This window comes from Microcaecilia unicolor, chromosome 2 (genome assembly GCF_901765095.1).
Source record: "Microcaecilia unicolor chromosome 2, aMicUni1.1, whole genome shotgun sequence".
Classification (NCBI taxonomy): Eukaryota; Metazoa; Chordata; class Amphibia; order Gymnophiona; family Siphonopidae; genus Microcaecilia; species Microcaecilia unicolor.
The window spans coordinates 191,440,565-191,457,795 of NC_044032.1; the positions used below are offsets into that span (position 1 = coordinate 191,440,565).

At 42.5% G+C, this 17,231-nt stretch overlaps 1 protein-coding gene across 1 annotated transcript in view; it reads left to right on the forward strand.

Moving 5' to 3' along the window:
- The window catches only part of ADAMTS19 (ADAM metallopeptidase with thrombospondin type 1 motif 19), a 269,857-nt gene extending 264,026 nt beyond the window's left edge, over nucleotides 1–5,831 (forward strand). The window contains exons 21-22 of the mRNA XM_030192330.1: nucleotides 2,786–2,963; nucleotides 5,604–5,831. Of these exons, the coding sequence (XP_030048190.1) occupies nucleotides 2,786–2,963; nucleotides 5,604–5,755 (330 nt within the window). The 3' untranslated portion in view covers nucleotides 5,756–5,831. The remainder of the gene's footprint in view (nucleotides 1–2,785; nucleotides 2,964–5,603) is intronic.
- Nucleotides 5,832–17,231: the final 11,400 nt, after the last annotated feature.

The window sequence follows — 17,231 nt, forward strand, 5'->3', positions numbered from 1 at the left end:
TCAATAGTGACTCCAAGGATTTTTAAGGTTTCTGAGATTGGCAGATTTAGATTAGATGTGTTAATAGCGGTAAATTTATTCGTGTTGTATTGGGAGGTAAGTACGAGGCATTGGGTTTTTTCTGCGTTCAGTTTCAGTCGGAATGCATCTGCCCAGGTGTTCATAATGTGTAGACTTTGGTTGATTTCGTTGGAGATTTCGTTAATGTTTTGTTTGAAAGGAATGTAAATCGTTACATCATCGGCATATATGTATGGGTTGAGGTTATAGTTTGATAGACGTTTTGCCAAGGGGATCATCATTGTGCCTCCTTGTCTCAAATATTATCCTTCCTTCAGGAGGGATTCAAAAAAAGCATAGCTCTCAATTTGCTCAAGGTTCAGGTGGCAGTGTTGGTGTGCCAGAGGCAAGATACAGAATGCCTCATTGTCTGCTTACCCTGGTATAGTGCGATTCCTCAAGGAAGTCACTCATCTGCATCCCCCTCTCGGCAATATTTGTTCTCATTGGAGTCTTCAATCAGCCCCCTTAGAACCCTTTCATTTGGCAACTATCAAAGATCTTATTTTAAAGACAGTATTTCTAGCTGCCATTTCATCGGCATGGAGAGTTTCAAAGCTTCAAGCTCTCTTCCAGGGATCCCTTTCTCTGCTTTTCTATCTTGGGAGTTTCCATACAGACAGTTCCATCCTTTTTGCCGAAGATTGGATCTCCTTTTCATGTCAATCAGACTATGTTTCTTCCTTCTTTTTCTACAGAATACGCTTCCCTGCGACTGTTGGATGTGAAGTGAGTCCTTATGTGCTATCTTACTGCTACCAACGATTTCAGGCGGTCTGATCATCTTTTTGTCTTCTTTGCAGGTCCCGGAAGGGTTTGCCAGCCTCCAAAGCAACAATGGCTCGATGGCTTAGGGAAGCTATTTTTTCAGCTTTCATTCTGAGGGGTAGATCTGCTCCCATGCACATCAAGGCTCATTCTGCCAGGTCTTTGGTGACTTCTTTGGCAGAGTCTAGGGCAGTTTCATTGGCAGAGGTCTGTAGGTCAGCAACTTGGTCTTCTTCTCATTCCTTTGTTAAACATTACTGTTTGAATGTGTCTGCTTGAGCAGATGCTTTCTTCGGGGCCATGGTTCTCGCTGCAGGGATATCACAGTTCCTTCCCTCTTAAGGATTGCTTTTGTACATCCCATTTGTCTGGACTGATCCTTGGGATATAAAGGAAGGAAAAATTAGTTAATTACCTGATAATTTTCTTTCCTTTAGTCCCAAAGGATCATTTCAGAGCCCACTCTTCTGTGATGGTTTCGTTTTTTCCGGGTTCTATGTAATTTTGGGTATTTGTATTGTTCTGATTCCATTATATCTAAGGCACAAGTTTTGCCCTGTATTCCATAGTTCTCTGGAAGTCACTCTTTTTCACTATTTTGTTATCGAATACTGGCTTGGTTGCTAAGCACAGAAGCTTATGAGGCACAGCTCATTAGAGCTCTCTATTTCCACCTGCTGGTTAATGGTCTTTACCCATTTGTCTGGACTGATTCTAAGAGACTAAAGGAAAGAAATTTATCAGGTAATCAACTAATTTTTCCAAAAAGCAAGAGATTCATGGTGGAAAGGGGTAAATTATGGTCCTGTAAAAGTTGCTACACAGGCAAGGAAGTAAAGCAGCTGGAAGGGGGAAAACTCTTTTCAGAAAACCGAAAGGACCCTGGAATTGAGTTTAGTGGAGTCAGATGGTACAGAATCCTACTCTCTGACCCACTTCAGTAACTTAATTAGGGTGGGACTTTAGAGAGAAAGGCAAGAGAAGTGGAAGCAAGAGAGAGATGAGCTGTTGATGAGGCAACCCCCAGAACTGACAAATATCGCTTCTCATTCAGAAGAAAGAGTACCTTGAGTTAGGATCTTCAATCTCTCTACATTTAAGGTAAATAAACCTGGTAGTGACTTGGGGTTCCATCCTGGAACCTTGTAAAGCTGGTGCCTATTACCACACCAGGCCATTGCAAAAAATCTGTGGGTGGTAGGAGTGTAGTTGTAAAAGACACATAAGGGCTGGCAGTGGTAAAATCAGTCCCTTTAAAGCTTAGGAGTACTGTTTAGCAGTCCTGTCAGAAGCAGGTGAGGACCGTGATAGGTTAACACACATTTGATTCATTAGTATGCTAAAAAACAAAAAGGAAGTTCTCGCTACATACTTCCAACCCATCCATCCCCAGTTCTGAGCAGGGTACAAAGAAAACATAAGAAATAACATCAAATATATGTTAACCTATAAATTAATGCACATTAAGTCAGTCTGTATTAAAAGGTTTTAGTGTGCATTAAACTTTAAAAAGTTTCAACATATTTGTTGGTTCATTTCACACATTCATTTTAATAAAAACATTTGAAAATGAGGGAAAAAGCTCAAACAAACCAAAACTTTTCCCTGTGGACACCTCTACACTATGAACTGTGAAAAATTACCAGTACATCTGGAGGAATCAGGTCCTAGGAAGAAACTATATTAATGGGCTCACCTTAAAGCTTCAGCACCTGAGTACCACAATAGAGGAGGATGGGAGAAGCTATATCGGCTCACGTCAATTATTTTGTCATACCTGCCTGATTTTTTTTAACAAGTTGTTTTCTATTTGCTCAGAATCTATTTAAATAAATATTATCATTTCTGCAATATTATAGCTTTAGCCCAACATTTCTAGCTGGCTGCTAGGACTGTGCTTATGTGAACATTTTGAATATACACCAAAACCTCTATTACGGAAATTTTTTATATGTAGTGCTCTGTTACTTGCGGCAAAGGAATGCAATCCAGAGTAATCCAGTGCATGCACAAGATCACCGGCAGACATGGGAATGAATGCCTCTCCTCAGAAAAACCTGCAGCGTATAGACCCTGCAGTCTTCAGACCTGCAATGAGAAAAGCAATGTTAACAAAATAACATCACCAAGGCTGGGTAAGTAAACATTATGCCAGTTAATTAGCATTTTTCAGAAAAGCATGGTGTTATTAGTGTTTAAGAAATCTTGGGTTTATTTTGAGTTTTGTTCTCTGTTCCAAAAAAAGGCACTTTAGACTCGGCTAGCTCAGATCAGCTAAATTGAAATCATTGCTCTACTTATTGAATAACAATGAGATTATATGTAATGGTTGCCAACATTCTTGCCTAGGTATTATCAGAGGAGCCGAGCAAGGCAGCTTCCGCTCCTGCTCAAGGAGTCTGTAATAGATAATATTTAACATTGAATTTTATGCAAAGGAAGAAAGATCAATGTACAACTTTTTTCTAATGCTAAAAATTCAATTGGCAAAGAAGGTACGGGTGGGCTGCATACAATCAATTCCCAATTGTCTCTATTTTTTGCCTGTTCAATCATACTTTGAACTTGTTTTTGTGAAGTAGACTAATTGATAATATCTAGGCAAGAATGTTGGCAACCATTATGGTTGTGTCTAAAGTTTGACGTGTGATTGCGGACTTACATTAGTATTCTATAACTGATTTGGTGCACAACTCTGCTGTTATAGAATACTAGCTTAGCGCCCAGTTTTGGGGATTTTTTTTGTGCCTAACCTTGAGCACCATTTATAGAATTGTCCCCAAAATGGTTTATGTGAACAAGCAAGGAGGCATAGATTCTCTGCACCTTTGCAGAGAAGCAGCTAGAATCTGGGCTTTGTTACAGCCAGCTGCATCCAGTATAGGTCACTTAGATACCCGGGCCACAGAATCAGTTACCTGACAAACTCAGCAAAGTAGTTTGTTTTCTTCAGGAATGATTCCCAGATACAACTCTACTGAGCTCCCTCTTTCAGGAGTGGGGAATGCCTCAGGTAGACGTTTTACTAGCACAAAGAATCTAAGCCTTCCTTTCTACTGTTCCATTCTTAACACCCCCCTCCCCCCTGGCTAGCTTCAGATGCTCTGACAGTTCCAAAGACCTGGTCATTTCTCTATACTTAAACTCCAGTTCTCTCATACTGGGAGTTGTGCACAAGTTCCATTGAAGCCAAAAGCACCAGAATTTTTATAGTGCCCTATTGGCCTCAACAGAACTGGTTCACTCATCTGAAAAACATGGCAATTCTACCACCTTGCAAGCTGTTCTAATTTCCAGTGTTAATTACTCATTAGGAAGGCCATCTTTTTTATCTAGACCTGAAACCTCTGCTCTTACAGCCTGGAAACTGAGCAGTCTCTAGGTTCTGCTCAAGGTGTTCCATAGCCTATCCAGGACATCATGATAGCTGTTTGAACACCTTCCAGTAGACAAACATATGCCTTCAAGGGGAAGAATTTTTAAATTTAGTGCTTTACTAATGGCCACAACCCTATCCCATGTCCTCCTATCTGTATCACTTATATTGTCTTGACCTTCAAACCTCTTTTATTAAAGTACAAATCAGTGTGCTTTCAGCTTATCATGCTCTGGTATATAACCTTCCAGCATCACAATGAAATATGGTAGTTTATTTAATGAAAGACCTGCTTTTGTGTAAAACCTCTATTATAAAATCACCCTGTGCTATAGGACTTGAATTTTGGTGCTCACTTTGCTATGAAGTCTCCATTGAATCTATAGAAGTTGCATCTTTGAAGTTTCTAACTTGGAAAGTACTCTTTCTACTAGCAATCACTTCACTTAGAACAGTAAAAGAGTTCCAGGCATTGTTAACATATGATTCCTACATGCAATTTCCATCATCACAATGCTGTTCTTCGAACACATCCCAGGTTTCCACCTAAAGTGATTAAATTTTTTTCATTTGACTGAGGAAATGGTCTTCCTTCCTTCTGTCCAAAGACCCATTCAAATCCTTGCAAGAAAGGCTTCCATCTGTTAGAATGTAAATAGGCTCTCGCCTGCCACTTTAAAAACATGAATCATTTAGGAAAACAACTTTCATCTTGTTTGATCCAAATAGAACTAGTATATATTTGCAAAAAGAACTCTAGTAAATGGGCTGGCTTCTTGTATACATTTCTGCTATGAACAAGTGGATAAATGGATATTCTCAGCTTCAAGTTTAAGTCTCATCAGAGTATACCTATTGTAGCCACAGTGGCCCTTTTGATCACGATCTGCAAAGCACATTATTATTTGGACCAAGCAATAGCACAGGACAATGCCTTCAGCCAAATAATAATTTGCCCAATCTGTCCCTATAAATTAACAACTCTCATCCTTGACTAAGACAACGTAAGAGTGAGCAGTCCTTAGCTTAGGCGTCATCCACTTAGGTGCCAGATTCAGTCCTGCTTGTCAATGGAAAAAGTAATGTTGCTCACTTGTAACAGATGTTTTCTGTAGCCATCAGGATAAATCAGGCAAAAAATCCCTCTCACTTCCCCTAAGTTGCCTGAATGTTTTGAGCTTTGAAACTAACTGAGGAGCTGGGGAGACCGCTGCACATGTGAAGGCCACACATGCTCAAACTGAGCTCTGGGAAAGTAGTTCCACCCGAGCACCATCGAAAGATATCACCCACTTGTATGTCATATCAGTCCTGCTGTCTACAGAAAGCATTGATCCATTTATATCTTTTATAGCTGCCCGATTGTAATTGTTTGATATATTTTCTCTTGTATTCCCAGCTGCATTGACTTTCAAGTGTCTACAAGACCAGTGGCCAATTTACTGCAAAGTTTTACGTGAGAAGAACCTCTGTCAGGATATGAGGTGGTATCAGCGCTGCTGTGAGACATGCAGAGACTTTTATGCTCAAAAAATGCAGCAAAGAAGTTGATGTCTACAAAGTTTCATGCCACTTCAGCTCTTCACAATCTCCTTATTTATAAACACACAATAACACACTTCTTCAGAGCCAGTGTCATGAGATTACATATAATTAAACCAAATTATTTATTTTTGCCTCCTAGACATCCTATGAGGCCGATGTGCTAAGGGTGCTAAATTTCTGAAAGTTTACTTTTCTTTTCAGAGTGTCAAGTAGTCCTTGGGAAATTTTTTGACTTCGCAGATAGTAAATTTTCACACTTAGTTTTAAAAATTATGCCTAGCAGCTTCTTAATTAATGTAAAACCATGGGGTCATTTTAGTAAAGGGCGGTAAGCCTTTAACACGTGGTTAGCTCGCACTAACTGGCTACCACAGAACGCATTAAAGAATTTTACAGTATCTTGCCTGTTTGTGCACACTAACCTACTTGTTACTGATTTTTTAGAAATATTTTTGGAGGGGAAGTGTCATGGGTGGAGTGGAGGCAGTAAGTGCTCCCGCATTAATTCTTTGCAGGTACTGCATGCTAATAGCATATGACCTGCAATTAACACAGCAAAAAAAAAAAAACCCTAAAAAATGTTGTGTTAAATCTGGGCTTAGTGTGGCAGGAAAGTCCTGCGTTAACCCCAAATTTTACCATAGCTTAGTAAAAATACCCTTATGTGTGAAATTTGCTTCAAAAAGTGCATTTTCCAAAAAAAAATGAACTACACCTTAACAAGGTGAAGCAAAAGATTTTAAAAACAACTTTATGCTAAAACTATACATGTTGTTTTTTCTACCAGGCCCACTCCCAGTAGACAAATAACATACATTTATTTTCACAGTAGTGCATTGGCCTCTGTGTTTTCATAATTCAGTTTATATGAACAAATGTGGACACATTTACTAGAAAAGTCAATACGTTTCACTTGAACCATTTTATTTATCTTTGTTACTGCAAAACAGTAGCATCCATACCATCTAGGATATTTTCTAGTGAAAAAAAGTACTGCATACCTGCATACTAAACCTAAATGTAGAGTTATTAAATGATGATTTCTTCAGTGAGAAGCCTACAGAAGGTGTTTCTTGATTCAGTCATTTAGCCAAAATACTATTTGGAACAGTTGTCATTTTCTGTTTAATAATACCAAATTAAAGACCCATTTTACACAGGCCATGGAGAAGGGAATTGAGACATCCCTGTTGGGAAATGTGTAGTTCCGCCTATATTTTAGAAAAAAGTTCTGCTGAATGCTGGGCTTTTTGTAAAATTTCTAAAGAGTTCTGGCAAATACGCAAGTATTTGCCAGCATGTATAGAGGGAGTAGCAATTTAAAATTTATAAAACAACCATGAAAAACACTACAGGTTCCTGGCTGCATCAACAATATAGCTGTTTCCAAGTCTGACCTGCTGTTTGTCAAAGGGGCCAGTGAGGGAGATCAAGACTCCCATACCTCCCGACCCCTTTGACTGCACAAACTGCCCTTCCTTGTCTTCAGCAGCAGATGAATCCAGAGACTTGTGGGATATGACCATCTACCAGCAGGTGGAGATAGAGAGTACCAAACTGAACTCCGCCATATAGGCCAGTGTGCTCCTAGGTCAGTCAGTATTCTCTATCTTTAGCAGGCAGCGGATGGTCTCTCACAAGTTCCTGGTTTCTCCTGTTTTTGTGGCTCCAGTTTCAGGTTCCCTAGTTCAGTTGAGCTTGGGGGTATGTAGGCCAGTAGAGGTGCCTGACTTGGGTCCCCACCTCACCCCTTTTTCATGCCACTTTCCTCCTCCCTCTCCTCACAGAACATTGAAAAAAAATAAATAAATAATGCAGGAAGAGAGCCGATTTCTGCCTATGTGGCATCCTAAAAGAGAAGGGTGTCTCTGTACTTCTGCAGCTATCTGAATTCAGCCACCGGATTGGAGTCAGAAGGCCTGTGGATACTGGTAAAGCCAGCAAAATTGTGAGTATGAACTTTCGTTCTTCCCCTCTGTAGGGTTTGTACTGTTCGGGTTAGTGCACCTGTGGCGGTACACTATTTCTTTTTGAGCAGCCTATGTGGGGGTTTGCCTTTGTAGTTGGGACAATACTGTTGGGCCAGCACAGGAGCATTTTTGGCGCACTTTTATACAGTACCTCTCTTCAGTTGGTGGCAGCCATTTTGGCTGCAATATTGAATTGTTCTTTCTCCTTTTCTGTCTTGGCAGATTTCAGTCCATTATGTTGTGGACTGCACCAGTTCCCTCGATTGGCAGAGGTTTTTTGTCTGCCTTTGTGGTTTTGGGTCTCTGATCCTTCTAGCATGGTGAATTCCCATACAGAAGCCTGGATCTTGCTGCTCCCAGATCACTCTTGGCTTTTTGCTGCCCTTGCAGCCTTCTCCAGGCTACTCCTTCCAGCTGTGTTTTCCGTCTGCTGCTCACTTCTCTTTCTGAAGCCTTGGCTTTTTTGCGTGGACTGTCCTCTTTTCCTGGGCGGAGTGTATTTGCTTTTGCCCTGAGCTAAGGGGCAACATCTCCTCATGGTTGCCTGGCCTACTCTTCGGCTTGTGCCCACACTTATAGGGGCATTTGCTGCCTTCTGCTGTGTTTACTCCTGGTACTGGATTGCAGGGTTCCTTGTTTTGGTAGCTGTGGCTCTATGCCACTTGGACTGTTTTTCTCCTTCCTGAGGCATGGCCATTTTTCTCCCTTCTGATTCGGGGACAGTTGGTGGCCCGTGTCCACATGAACATCAAGTGGTGCGCTGCTGCAGCGGCCGCCTTCGTGGGCACATCAGTGATCCCCGCATGGCCTCCATAAGGTGGTTATCCCATTCAGTGTTGGTTGTCTGGCCTTTCTTTTGGTCTCATGCAGCACTGTCAGCCTTCAACTCCTGACTGCATTCACGGACTTTGACTTCAGCTTATGGCAGCATTTCCACCTCACAGCTCTCTGCACCTTTAGCCACCTTGGGGCTGTTCCAGCATGGGCGACTGCCCTTCAGATTATTTAGTGCTTGCGCTATTGGTCTTTGGGCCACTGTAGTCTTGAGGCTTGGAGTAGGTGCCAAATGGGATGTCCACTGGGCACTTGGTAGGTTGCAGCCCTCTGTTTTTTGATGCTGATCGGTGGAAGATAGTTTGTGGTGCCTTCACTGGCCTCTTCATGGCCGCTGTTCCGGAACCCTACTGTTGGGGGCTAAGCAAGCTGCCTGGCCTTGCTGCCCACTGTATACTGTCAGGTTCTTGCTGTCTCAAGTTCCCTCTCTCCACTGGGCGGGCAGTGTGGTTGTGTTTTTTTGCTTCTACAGGCACTCCTCTGTTAGCAGCTCCAGCTGTGTCAGGCTCCAGCAGTACCTGTGGCTGTTATTGGCCTTTGCTTGAGCTCAGTGCACAGCTATGGCTGATTGGCTAGCTCGTGCCTCTAAGGTATCAAACAGAATTCAGCTCTTTCATGGCTGTTGAGCTTCTTCCTTTAGTATATGTGGAGCATGGCTCCATCACTGTACAGCACAGTTCCCCTTTTCACATGCTGCACTGCTCAGTTTTTGGCTGTGCAGCAAGGTTCTGGCTACACCTGGTGGCCACTTCACCATATCTAGCATGTTTATTTATTTATTTGTTACATTTGTACCCCACATTTTCCCACCTATTTGCAGGCTCAGTGTGGCTTACATTGTACCGTACAGGCGTTCACCAGTCGGTTGTTAACAAATAGAGGTTATATTGTGGTCGAATTGAAGTAGGTGTATATTAGGCACCATGAGGATGGGAGGGATGAAGATTGTATATTTTCCAGTATGATCATTGGTTGTGTTGTGTTGCTGGGTGTGGGGATTTACGTTGGATCGGTGGGGTAGGCCTTTTTGAAGAGGGTGGTTTTTAGTGATTTCCTGAAGTTTAGATGGTCGGGGATTATTTTCACAGCTTTTGGGAGTCCATTCCATAGTTGTGCACTTAGGTAGGAGAAGCTGGATGCATAAATTGTTTTGTATTTCAGTCCTTTGCAATTTGGGTAGTGTAGGTTTAGATATGATCGTGGTGATCCAAATCTGTTTCTGGTAGGTAGATCTATGAGTTCTATCATGTATCCTGGGACTACACCGTAGATAATTTTGTGGACCAAGGTGCAGATTTTGAAGATGATCCGTTCTTTGATTGGGAGCCAGTGTAGCTTTTCTCAGAGGGGTTTAGTGCTTTCGAAGTGTGTTTTACCAAATATCAGCCTGACAGCTGTATTTTGGGCGGTCTGGAGTTTTTTTTGCGTGTTGTTCTTTACATCCCACGTAGATTCCGTTGCAGTAGTCTGTATGGCTTAGGACCATTGATTGTATTAGGTTTCAAAAATTTCCCTTGGGAAAAAGGTTTTATTCGTTTGAGTTTCCACATTGAGTAAAACATTTTCTTTATTACGGAGTTTACTTGGCTCTCAAGGGTAAGGTTACAGTCGATTATAACGCCAAGTAATTTTAGGCTGTCTGAGGTAGGGAGGGTGTGTTCTGGGGTGTTTATGGATATGGGTTTGTACTTGCTATGTTGAGATGAGAGGATGAGGCAATGTGTTTTTTCAGTGTTCAGTTTCAATTGGAATGAGTTTGCCCAGGAGTCCATGATGTTCAGGCCATCATTGATTTCATTGGTTATTTCTGTTAAGTCATGACTGAAGGGAATATAGATTGTGACGTCATCTGCATAGATGAACGGGTTGAGGCCTCGGTTGGATAGGGACTTTGCCAGTGGGATCATCATCATGTTGAAGAGTATTGGTGATAACGGTGCTCCTTGATGTACTCCACAGGTGGCTTTCCACGGTGGTGATATGTTTGAGTTTGATTTTACTTGGTAATTTCTAGTGGTTAGAAAACCCTTTATCCAGTTAAGTACATTTCCATCAATCCCGAAGTGGCCAAGGAGTCTTAGTAGTATATTGTGGTTGACCTTGTCGAATTGGAGGAGAAGTATACTTTTACCAGTGGCTATTTCTTGCGTGAATTTGGCCAGGAGAGTGACTAGGACAGTTTCAGTACTATGGTGGGAGCGAAATCCTGACTGTGAGTCGTGTAATATTGAGAACTTGTCCATGTATTCCATAAGCTGTTTGGTCACCAAGCTGTCCATCAGTTTGACTACTAGTGGGATAGACGCAACTGGGCGGTAATTGGTTAGGTCATTAGTGTTTTTCTTGGGATGCCATTCCCAGTTTCCTCTCTGTCAATTGGAATGGTTCCATATCTGAATGGGGAGCAAACCCCTCCTTTTTTTCCGTGTGGAGTACAGCACTAGTCCTGACTCTGAACACAACCACCTGTGCCTGGTGGCCGCAGCTCCTTTGTGGGCCTCTTGAATCAGGGCTGCATCAGTGTGTTTGTGCTTTAAGGCCTTTAGTATCCTGGTTTGCTTGACTGGTGAGTGCTCTCCATCTACATTGACAGATACCACCTTCAAGTCAGCCAGCACTCATCAACAAGATAAAGGTGAGACAGAACACTACAAAAGCCAAAAATACTCGAGCATCCCAGGGGCCCCCCAGCTAGACCCCCTGGCCCACCTCTATGTTCAAATAAGGACAGAGGCACTGGAAGAGACAGAAATCTCCCACTCAGAACTTGAAGAGAGAGATGCAACTCAAAAATAAAAAACATCCCTGCCCACCCCCCCTCCCCAGACAATACAATCTGAGAAAACAACATCCCTCCCTCCCTCTTACTCTACAGAACCCTCCCACAGTAGCCCCATACTTTACAATCCCCCCTCCACTCACAACTCATCAACCATCCAATCCAAACTCCCATCAAACATCCAACAACTACTCACCCTTTCCCATCCCACCCCCTCCCCCATGTGTACAGGTAACATCATAGAGAATATCGCTCCAGGCAAAACCGAAGCAACCAAGAGAGCATGTGACAACAATGTGACAACAAAAAACAACAAAGGCAGGCCTGCAGCTAGCACACAGCAAAAATCTCTAAGGGAGCACAGCAGGGCAAGGTGCAACATTGCCATGCGGCCATTATTAGTAGCAACAGGCAACATCAAAGAGCCACGAAAGGGCAAATTCAGCCAGCAAATGCCTTGCCCACAGGGAGCTCTACCGTAAAATAGGGCCAACCCCTAAAGGTTTCCTCCACTTACAAAGTATCTGACTCAGCTGACAGTGGGGTCCCACAGGGAAGTCAAAGATCACGTTCACAGCATCCAGGCCACTGCAGAGAGCAACACAGGCCACACCAATAGCTCACTGCAGAAACTCACCCTTAACAAATCCGCCATGACTCCCTGGTGCATGTGCCAATTGTTGAAGTCCGCTAATCATGAATACCAAAACTAAAGATAGCAGGAAACCATGTGCAGAGCAGCTGCACATTAAGGTAGCTGGTCCACAAATTTCTTCAGGTCAGCGGGATCAAAGAATAATAGAGTTCTATTATCATGGATCACTTGCACTTTGGCCAGGTAGAGAATTGTGAAACACACTCCTTTAGAAAAAAGCTGCTTGCAGTGTTTTCCCATCTGCCAGTGCTGATCTGATACCCGGCCCGACTAATCTTGGAACAAAGGAATTCTTGCACCCTGATAGACCACCTGACGTGCCCGAAAAAGCTGCATAAGCTTCTCCTTCTTTGCATAATTCAATACTCTTGCCAGAGAGACAGGCCCAGCTTAGTCGACAGCCAACTTTGTATGAAGTACCACAGCTCTGTATCTTTGACAGTTGCAGGGAGACCGATAATGAGAACATTGTTCTGTCTCCCCCTGTTCTCCTGATCATTTACATATTGCAAAAGGGTCCTGCAGTGAGATTTCACCTCCAGAAGGTGACTCTCCACCACATCCAGGTGATCCTCCTGATGTGAAATGTGCTCTTCTACCTTCTGCAAGCATGAACCATGCCATTCTTTATTCTCCTTAATTTCATCCACAGACTGGAGCTTGGAGAAGCGGTCATCCAAAACCGCCATGAGCTGTTTGGTCAATTTGCGAATGGCCTCCTTTTGCAGCGTCACAACCGGAGCTGCTGTTGGCTGACCTGTGACCATTCTGGGGCTCATGTGTGCAGCACGTTCCTTCCCAGGCCGCAGAGTCTTAGCTGGCGTGTCTTAAAGCGCTGCTCAACAAAGCCAAAGCGCTACCAAAAAGCCTCCCCGTCGTTTCCAAAGCTTGTATAGGTATTATGGGCTGGCCTGAGGTAAGATTTTACAAATTTTTACATGTCTTTCAGCACACTAGGAATGGAGCGGGGCTGAAGGACGTCCGCTCAGCTTGACTGCACCACATAACACCCCCTCCCCCATTCTCTTCTATGAAGGTCCCCTATGTGGTCCTTGTGACACATGTTTTCCAGACCTTGTCCAATTGATAGTTTCTGCTAGATCCAAGATATCCTTCAGGGCATCAGTTCTTTCTGCAACTGTGTCTGGTTCTCACCCTATTACCAGCTTACCTTGCTACATCCCACAAGTTTCTGGAGTCATCTGCAGCTGATGACAAGGAAGAAACAAATTATGTCTTACCTGATAATTTTCTTTCTTTTAGTCATAGCAAATGAATCCAGAGTCCCACCCTTTCACAAGGTTGACACTATTGGTTCAGTCTGTTTCTCTGCTTAGGTTTCTTGCTGTGGTTACGTGTGCATAGTTCTGATAGTTGACAGCTGCTAAGATATGCTTCTTGACGGGTGGGATAGGAAGCTCTTTAATAAACTTGGAAACTTGAACAGGTTAATGCCTCATTTCTGTGAGGAGGGAGAAATGTTTGCCTTATTATTCCTTCTGCTTTGTTACCAGAAACATTGACTTACCAAGGAGCATACATTCCTGTATGACAATTTGGTACTCTCTATCTCCCACTTGCTGGTAGATAATGATAACCCACAAGTCTCTAGATTTGTCTGCTGTGACTAAAGAAATGAAAAGTATCATCAGGTAAGACACAATTTTTCCTTCACCCACCCCCAGCATTTTTAAATGAATCCCCCCCCCCCCCCCCCCCCAGCCAGCAACCAGCAAATAACCCTCTCACCCACGTGGTTCCTGGATACTCCTGCCCCATTGGAGGCCCAGGATCAAAATGGCTCATCTGACCTTTAGTAACATTCGTGCAATACTACGGCCAGGGGGCAACCTCTCTAATAAGGAATGTTCACACCCCCCTCACTAGATAGTAGGGAGACCTTGGTAGGAGCAGGGGAGCTGTCAGGTGGTAGGAGGCTTTTGTGGTGGCTGCCAGGGAGAGGGTAATTTAAGGATTTCAGGGGTTATCGGGAGTGAAGGAGGTCAGTCGAGGTGGGGGGAGGGGTTATATCAGAGAGGTCCAGAGGTGTGAGATGCATTAGCTTGTATATGTGTCCTTTGTTAGGGACCTCCCAGGGCTAAACTGGGAGCTGATATTTGTATGAGTAAAACTAAGTAAGCAAAAGCTAGCAAGTATGTGTTTTAGTCAGACGTACTTATCTATTTTGGCCAATGCCTAAACCACATCCCCAGTACATCTCTAAATCTCTGCATCTGATGGTATACATGTCCAGATAGTGGTTTTCTGAAATATCTATTTGGATGTTTATGTGATGTAAACATTTTGCCCACAAACTAAGCATTTCACTCACAAACAAACTTAAAAACACCCTAGTGTATATGGGTCACAGAATAATATGGATTCTACCACTTTCATGTACCAAACCTCATAAGAAAGTTATATCTGTTGTACACTATGGGAATTTCACTAAGCATTCTGGCTGTTCCATTGCATAGAGGTTACATTCTGTTTCATGATTTTAAAGCCATTTGAACTTGGTTAAAGTAAATTTTTGCAGGATAGACATAAAGATTGGCTTTATTTTGCAAACTGTAAAAAAAAAAAAAGAACTCATTAATTTGGAGTAAATCTTTTGATTCCCCTGAGGGCTGTTTTTTCCTTGTATTACGGATGTTGTGTTAGGATGTCCCAGTGTTTTTCTTGATTGGAACAAAACACACATAATTTTCTGTGAGGGAATGGGTTGGACGCAAGATTATTTACCACAATATGATCTACTGTAAACAAGATAAGAAAATATTGGAAAAATAATGAATTAAAGACCAGTTGTTGCCATTTGCAAGTCCATATGAAACCACAAATAGTAATGAATGAGGACTATCAAGCTTCTCACTGAATCACTGATGCATCTTTTAAAATTATTGTAAGGAATGACAATTCCGGGGAAAAGATTATAAACAACCAAAGAATGCATATACCTGCACTGCTTGAACATCTTTATTCTTTGAGTTTGGTATATTTGAATAATGATTTCTTGATATTACGTCTTTGAATGCTCTCTTCCAGTTCCATGATGGAAAGATTAAGCTTTGTTTCTTGGCATACAGTATGTATGAGATCACTTTTTAAACAGTTTCCCACTTTGTAACTAAAAAGACAACTTTATAATCATCTTCTCGTAATCTCTTTGTTTAAAAAAAATTGTAAACATTTTGTTATGGTTTTACAACTTTGTAAAACATCACAGAACTTAATTTTCCTTATGAGAAAATGCTGTACATGAGTTATCATTTTTTTAACATGGTCAATAAAAAGAAAATCTATATTTTATACTTTTTTCTCTTCAAGGAATTCACAGTATTATATCAGATGTCAAAAGTACAATGCAGAGTATACAATTGATGTGACCACTTAAGGGAGTTTTACTCTGTTGTCGGTTGCTGCTGTTTATTTCCTATGAGGTAAAAGGACTTTTTCACTTAAACCCTGTTTTACACATACATAAAATTACCCCACAGGTTACACTCATGAAAGTATACATGCTCACCAGAACATGTGCACTTTTACTTGATTGAGTGGAGCATTGGTGAACTCAGAGAGCCAGCCTTACCAATTGTTGGGATCAGTTTGGGGGGGGCCCTCAGCAGTCCAACATGTCCCCCTATCTCCAAAACCCCTCCCCTCACCTTAAAGTAGTGTTTCTCTATGGAAGACTCAGAGCAGCAATTCGCATAGGACATCTTCCGCCGACACCAGAGCCTGCTTTCTGCTGGGTCCCACCCTTGTAGAGGCAGGAAATTAGGTCAGAAAAGGTTGATATGCAGCTCTGGGGTTGGCAGCAGATGGCCTATGTGAATTGCTGCCCTGTGCTCTCTGCAAAGAAATGTTTTAAGGTAGGGTAGGGTTTGGAAATGGGGGCACTATGTGCTTGTCACCCCTGCTTAAGATTAGCCCTGAGTGGAATCATGATTGATGCACAATGCTTATAAAATATGCTCAGACACATGAACAGCTACACCTGCTTCCATGCAGGCGCAATTGTCTGTGCTTCTTTTTAGTTGCAATTTCTGCAGCTTCATGGAGTAATTTTATAAAAACACATAGGCACCTATATATATTTATAAAATATTTATTTAGATTTTGCTCACACCTTTTCAGTAGTAGCTCAAGGTGAGTTACATTCAGGTACACTGGGGATATTTCCCTATCCCTGGAAGGCTCACAATCTAAATTTGTACCTGAGGCAATAGAGGGTTAAGTGACTTGCAGGATTTGAACTGGCCACCTCTGGATATCCAGACCAGTGCTCTAACCACTAGGCCACTCCTCCACTCCTAGAAATAGGCGTTAAGCGCTAATATTATAATCTACGTACACACATTCCATTATGGAATAGCATATGTCAGCACTGAGGTGCATCCACTTACACCATGCCAATAGTAGGCATAAATGCACTCCCTAAATGTAGCAATTTAGCATGTAGCTTACAGTATGCTGTAAATTATGCTTGTAAATGTGGGACCCAACCAAGCCACACGCATACGTACACCCCTTTGAAATTACACACTAAGCATTTTCTGCGCCAGTGTTATAGAAACTGCTGAGTGTGTGGCTAGCACTTAATGCATGTGATTTTTACAGTTCCACATATAAGTACTAGTATTCTTTAATTTACATGCACAATTGGCGCCTAACTTTAGATGCTAAAGTTATAGAATGAGGGGTCATGTGTATTTAATAGGGCTGCACATTTAATACATTAATGAGAATAACGCTTAAAATATTTAATGTGTGTTAAAAATTTAATGCACGTTAACGGCAGGTCTTCCTCCCCTACCCACAACCATCCAACATTTTAAAAACTGGGGCTCACCTGAACTGCAGGGACCGGCTACCGGGTCAGCCCTGCTAGGAAGAAGCAGCTGCCAGCGGTGTGGAGAAACAAGGGCCGTGCACCCGTGGCCCGGAAGTGACTGCAGAGGCCCAAGCCCACAGCTTTTCAGGACCGGCGCAAGACACAAGAGGCTCTGGGCAGCAGCGTTGGGGTCCAGGAGAGGTGGCCTGCATTCTCTCACTCTTCATTCTGTTTCTACCTGCTCCTCTCAGTCCTCTGACTATGTCTTTAACGCTGAAGGCAGGCTGCCTCTCTCTGTAGTGTCCCACCTCTTCTGACAGAACTTCCTGTTTTTAGGCGGGATGCTACAGAGAGGCTTGGGTGGATGAGAGAAGAAGCCTGCCTTCAGCGTTAAAAGCAAGGTCAGA